Source organism: Cryptomeria japonica, chromosome 5, assembly GCF_030272615.1.
Source record: "Cryptomeria japonica chromosome 5, Sugi_1.0, whole genome shotgun sequence".
Taxonomy (NCBI): Eukaryota; Viridiplantae; Streptophyta; class Pinopsida; order Cupressales; family Cupressaceae; genus Cryptomeria; species Cryptomeria japonica.
Window position 1 is genome coordinate 78986861 of NC_081409.1, and position 6000 is coordinate 78992860.

General features: G+C 37.4%; 1 protein-coding gene across 1 annotated transcript in view; it reads left to right on the top strand.

The window, feature by feature from the left end:
• Window positions 1-4571, top strand: part of LOC131032748 (alpha-(1,4)-fucosyltransferase) — a 43072-nt gene extending 38501 nt beyond the window's left edge. Inside the window, exons 2-3 of the mRNA XM_057963795.2 lie at window positions 3464-3637; window positions 3958-4571. Of these exons, the coding sequence (XP_057819778.2) occupies window positions 3464-3637; window positions 3958-4524 (741 nt within the window). The 3' untranslated portion in view covers window positions 4525-4571. The remainder of the gene's footprint in view (window positions 1-3463; window positions 3638-3957) is intronic.
• The last annotated feature ends 1429 nt before the right edge of the window (window positions 4572-6000 follow it).

Sequence of the window (6000 nt, forward strand, 5' to 3'; positions counted from 1 at the left end):
GAGGACAAGACACCCTACTACTGAGCCCCCCACCACAACCGCCAGGGGGGAAATGTCCCTGAGATGTTCTCATTATAAAGAGGATGTTCGAGAGATGGTTCCCCCCCATCTCCCCTCCCCCCATTGAGGATGTTGAGGGGATGCTAGGAAGTCCTTGAGATGGCATTGAAACTGTTAGTGTAAATAGAGTCATTACACAACTAGTTAGTTGATATCACTTTCTAGGATTACCTATTCACATTTGCTTAAGTTTACCTAGAGGTTATTTAGTATTTTACTATTTTGTTTCACCTCATGTGGTTGAGATGTGTACTCACTTTGTGAGACACCTTTTGCACACACACTTGCCAGTCAGTAGAACACTTGTCAAGTGAACTAACAAGTGTTCCATCTTTTGAGGAATAGTTAGTCATTGTTTCAGATTTGCTAACCTTCTCCATCTTGCCCGACCTATTCACATTTGCTTAAATTTACTTAGAGGTTATTTTATATTTTGTCTCACCTCATGTGGTTGAGACATGTACTTTATGAGACACCTCTTGCACACATACTTGCCACTCACTAGAACACTTGTCAAGTGAGCTAACAAGTGTTTTACCTTGCCTATATATGCAAGACTACATTGTATATTTTACTCATCTCTTGATAATATTCATTTGCCTTTTTGTGTGCTCATAGTTTGTGGAAGTTATTTTCTGGTTTTTGCTTTATGATCTTGGAAATCACAACGGAAACTCTGTGAAGCTCCTTGAATTACTCAAAAACTTCTGGACCTCCCCACAGTTTGTATATTACATGATAAGGTTTTGATTTGCGTCATATATTTGAATAGAAAAACAACATAGATTATTAATACAGCTGTTAATGTTTTTGTATACATGGATGTACATTCTCTTATCTTAATTTAATGAAGCTTGTGTTCAAAAATTTCTTAATGCGTATGCCATTGAGACCTTGGGCTTAATAGAGAGCGGAGGAAGCAGCCAAGGTTGGGTGGTGGTGGATGTTCATTGTTATCAAGTTTTCATAAATGTTTGCCAGTTTCTGCTGATTGCTGTAAGGAGTTTTAAAAAACTTATATACTAGAACTAAGAAAACAAAGAAGAAAATAAAAAGAAAGATTCAAGAATGATGGTATTCCTTGTCATGCCCCTGCCATTTGTGACAGATTGCAGCTTTAATAGATGAAATTCAGATGATGAATTAATGGAAATTCCTAGGGCTGACCTTGTATAATAACCGAGGCGATGAAATAAATAAATTAGGGCCAGCTGAAATCAAATGGAATTATTGGCAATGATTCTTTAAAGGGGAGCTGAATAGTATTTATTAAGGTAGGGATTACTTGGCAGTGATTCCTTAATTAAGAGCCATAACAGCGAGTTACAAAAAGCAGCAAATTATTCAAGGGAGGCCTCCTTTGTAAAGGATGTGATGATAACAAAGGTTGTCTTTTCATCCCACCATAGAGAATAGAAGGAGATCGATTCATTTGTCGGGGCATCAAGTGAATATAAAGAATAGGAAATCTGAACATCAAGGACATGAAAGAAGCAGAAATAAGAATAAATATCAATGAAGGAAATTAAATAATCAGGTTAACATTAGAAAAGAATTCAGAAATAAAATAACAGCAGTGTATAATATAAAGTAATTGGTATTCAAGTATTATTGTATTAATCTCCATATAAATTTGTTAGGAAGATGCGGCAGTACTGGTCTTCCCTCATCAAGCATGCCACCCTGAGTTGGATGGACTCGAGGTCCTGCCATACTTGCAGGCCAAGGGGCTGAATGACTTGGAGGCTCATTCCATGCCCTTGGGCTTGGTTGACAAAGATAGTCTCCTAGCGTCCTAACAATAAATATAAGATTAGTAATTATTTATCTGATTTCCATCAACATTCATATTTGGGATCCATGTGAAATGTTTGGTAGGGAGATGCAGCAGCACTGTTCCCCTCATCATGTATGCCAACCCGAAGATGTATGGACTGGTGGTCCTGCCATTCTTGTGGGCCAAGGGGCCGAATGACTCGGAGGCTCATTCCGTGCCCTTGGGCTTGGTTAAGGAGGACAGTCTCCCGACACTCTATCTAGCCTTCCCATCGGATTCCTAATATGGTTGGCTATTGGAAATAAAATGTATCCAAATGCATTTAGGTTATTTTGTTTTCAATAAGGTTAATTTGTATATAATCATAGATCCTTGATATTAATGCTTGATGATTACAGTTATTATAGAATACTATTTGTAAATAAGTTGTATTGTTGGAATTGTTATTTTTGGGCAAAATCAGGCATATCCCCAAAAGGGGACATTACATTCCTATCTTCAGCTGTGCAGTCCTCATCATTCGGACCATTCAAATTCTCCAGTCTCACCGTTGGTTCTTTGAAGAATGAAGAAAACATGGTGTTGGAGAAACCATAGTGATAAAATTATGAAAAATGGCATGTGCCATGAAGTTCTGCATGGTTTTGAAGGACTTAATTTGGGCTTTGTGGCAGGGTCTGGGCAGTTGAGATCACTCCCCCAATGAATAAGGGACATGGCCCCCACTATGGAACCTTCCTCCCTTAACTGCCATCACCATCCCCATCCCCTTCATCCCTAATCCATGGTAGGGTGCACTACCAAAATGGCAGTGGATTCCCTTACCCTGCTCCCCTCTGTAATGGAGGAATACTTGGGAGAGAGGGACTCGTTCTCCTTCACTTTACCATAGATTCATATATCCCTCAATGTTACTGAGTTTTAGATTTTTGATTTGAACAATGTGTGTTAAGAATATGATCTTGTACCTACTAATATGATTTTCACTTTTAACATCCTTAGACCAAATTGGTCTGTTGGATCTATTAAATGTACTATCAAGTTATATACAGTTTAACGTGTTTTTTTGACTTTGTTGTACAATATGTCACTGGAGTTGCTTTTGTTATCATTGCCATCACTTGATTCATCCATGTCCCATAACTCTTATTAGGTATTACACTGTTTACAATTATTAGGTTGAAAGTGTAAACCAATAACATTCCTGCTCTACGCATGCACATTTATATGTATTTGAATTGTAGAATGGAGGCAATAACATGATGAAATTTTTTCTAAACTTGGAGAGGAGGAAAAATGAAAAGTAGTAGTATGCGTCCAAGCAAGAAAGGTTAAGGACAGAAAACACTAAGTAGTGTGTGGAAAATACATCTCAGATAGATCAGCGACAGCATTTTGTCGTCTGGCATTGTATGTGTGTGTGGGTGTGAATGTATGTATATACATAACTATCTGTAGGCATGCATATCCATTTTTCATTGGATTCTTTATATTTTAACATCTGTAAACAGCTAGAAAATCAATTGCTTCACCTAATCAAACTTTTTGGTGGGTATATATGAATTTTATTGAATGCAAAGTGATAAAACCACCTGGACTGAAGTTCTAATTTGGATGATTTGCCAGAGGCATAAAGGAGAACCATTGAGAGTGTACATGGACCTCGAGGCTGGAAGGAGATCTACCTCTTCGGCAGATGTTTTTGTTAGTTATCATGCTGGAGATGATATACAGGCAACATATGCAGGTGCTCTTTTTCATAATAGTCGTAACTATTATGTGTCTCCTTCAAAGAATAACGTAAGTGGTGCTATCCATGTCATCCTCTGCCCATGATAGCAAAGTTGTCTACTGTGTAAATTAGAATTCAATATTTGGTAGTCCTATCGATAGAGCTATAAATTTTAACATTTGTATAAGTAAGAGGTCTATGAAATCTTATTTTTATGTATGATATGGTAGGTGTTTGCCAAATCTCTTTATTGTAGTTATGATTTGGTTGTGCTGCCATTATGGTAGAGCACATAAGCAATGTATTATTAATTTATTATTTTATTCATGGAATTCTTAATCCTATTCTTTAATTTTTATATTAATTTATTATTTTATTTCTCTGTCAGGATACACTGGTATATTGGTCTTCCTCAAGATGTTTGAAAGACAGGAATCAACTTGCAGGAAAATTACTTTCATTGCTTTCTCACCATTCATTTGGGAAATGCCTAAACAACGTTGGTGGACGAGATATGGCATTGAAAATGTATCCAGAATGTCGATCAAGTGGTAGTGGAAGTCATAGTTGGTCTGATCATCTTCACTGTGCGATGTCACATTACAAATTTGTCTTAGCTATTGAGAACACTATGACTGAAAGCTATGTCACAGAGAAATTGTTCTATGCTTTGGATGTGGGTGCGGTGCCTATTTATTTTGGTGCTCCAAATGTTCTGGATTTTGTCCCTCCAAAATCTATTATTGATGGGTCCAAATTTAGTTCCTTAGAAAGTCTGGCTTCATATGTAAAACGGGTTGCAAATGATCCTGTGGCTTATGCTGAATATCATGCCTGGCGTCGTTGTGGTGTTCTAGGGAACTATCACAGGACTCGGGCAGTCAGCCTTGATTCTTTTCCTTGTCGATTATGTGGCTTAATAAGCAAACTTGGAGGAAAATATGCAAATAGTTGAAAGATTTTTGTCTCGCATCATCATATAAATCATGCATTTCTTTCATATCTCTGGTTTCATTTTGTGCCCTTATCAGCAATCATCTCATGTCATGTTTCCATGTATTTGATTGTCGATGACCTTTGGAAATAAAAGCAACTTCAAATATTCTTGAGTGACTAGCAGTTGGAGAGCATAAAATTTGAAAAGTCGTCAGTAAGAAAGTTAAAATGGAGGGAATCTCCATGAGGTCATTAAGGTCACAGTTGTAGAGGGTTAGTGCATTCCTGGTATTGGAAATGCCTGTAGTGTCCAGTTTTTTATGTGGCTTAATTATCCTGCATTTTTAGTACTTCAGGCAATGCACTACAATCAGAAAAGAAATCAAGAAGCTTAAGTTCTTTTGACGGCACACAATTTATTATAGTTGAGACATTTTTGTTCGTTACAATGTATCATTTTTTTAGTTTATATAGTCCTTAGAGAGTGCTTGAAATTGGAACATATTATATCGTAAGTGATGTGTGGGTGCAGTACAATCAGGATCTTTAAGAAAACATTTCCTCTTTATATCAGCTCTCTTAACAATTGAATATCTCATGTTTCTATTTGCAATGCTCTCTGGATATTCAAAGAACCCTTCTTTTGTTGGACTAACAATGCGTTTCGTTATCATACATAGTTTGTGGAATTTGCCTTGATATTAAAAGTGAGAATACGTAGTTTGATACATGCTTTGGACTTGTGTAGTCTTTGAATTCTCATGCCTTGGAGAAATTAGTGGATTCATAGGGCCAATTTCTCATGGGTCAATCCCCTTCATTGGACCAGCTATAATATCAAAGCCAAACAATTAGGTATGCAAGTGTTCTAGATGTTGTCATGCAGAGTTATGTTTCTTTTAATGCTCCAAATCAAAAGATTTCTAGAAGGATTTGTTTTTGTAGCACATGAGAGTTTTAGATATTTAATGGATCATAATGAATAGACATTAAAACAACCTTAAATGTCAGTACAACTATTAATCATGCAAAAGTGTACTTTGTTGGCTCAAAATGACTAGTAGAATAGTTATGAGTTTTTGATTAAGTGCAAACAGGTTTTGAAGGGATCCAAAACCCTTTACAAAACAACCAAGGGATGGAACTTGACTGCTCAACCAAGAGGAGAGAGCCACAACCAAAAAAGCAGAGACTGCCTCTAAAGACAACAGGCAACTCAACCAAAGACAGGGCCAGGAAAGCCAACTCAAACAACCAACTGCAAGAGCCTTCAAGATTTACAATTGGCCTTGTGGGAACGAAGAGTCATATCAAAAGAAGGCTTGGACGTTTTTGAATGTTTCCCCTTAACAGAAATCCACCCTTCAACTTTAGCAGTCGTAGCTGACCAGTCCCAAGGGCCCAACATCAATCTTATCGGATTGGGAGAAAGAGCGTTAGAAGATGGAGCAACAACCGTTGCGGACACATGACCACAACCAGGGAATGGGGCAAA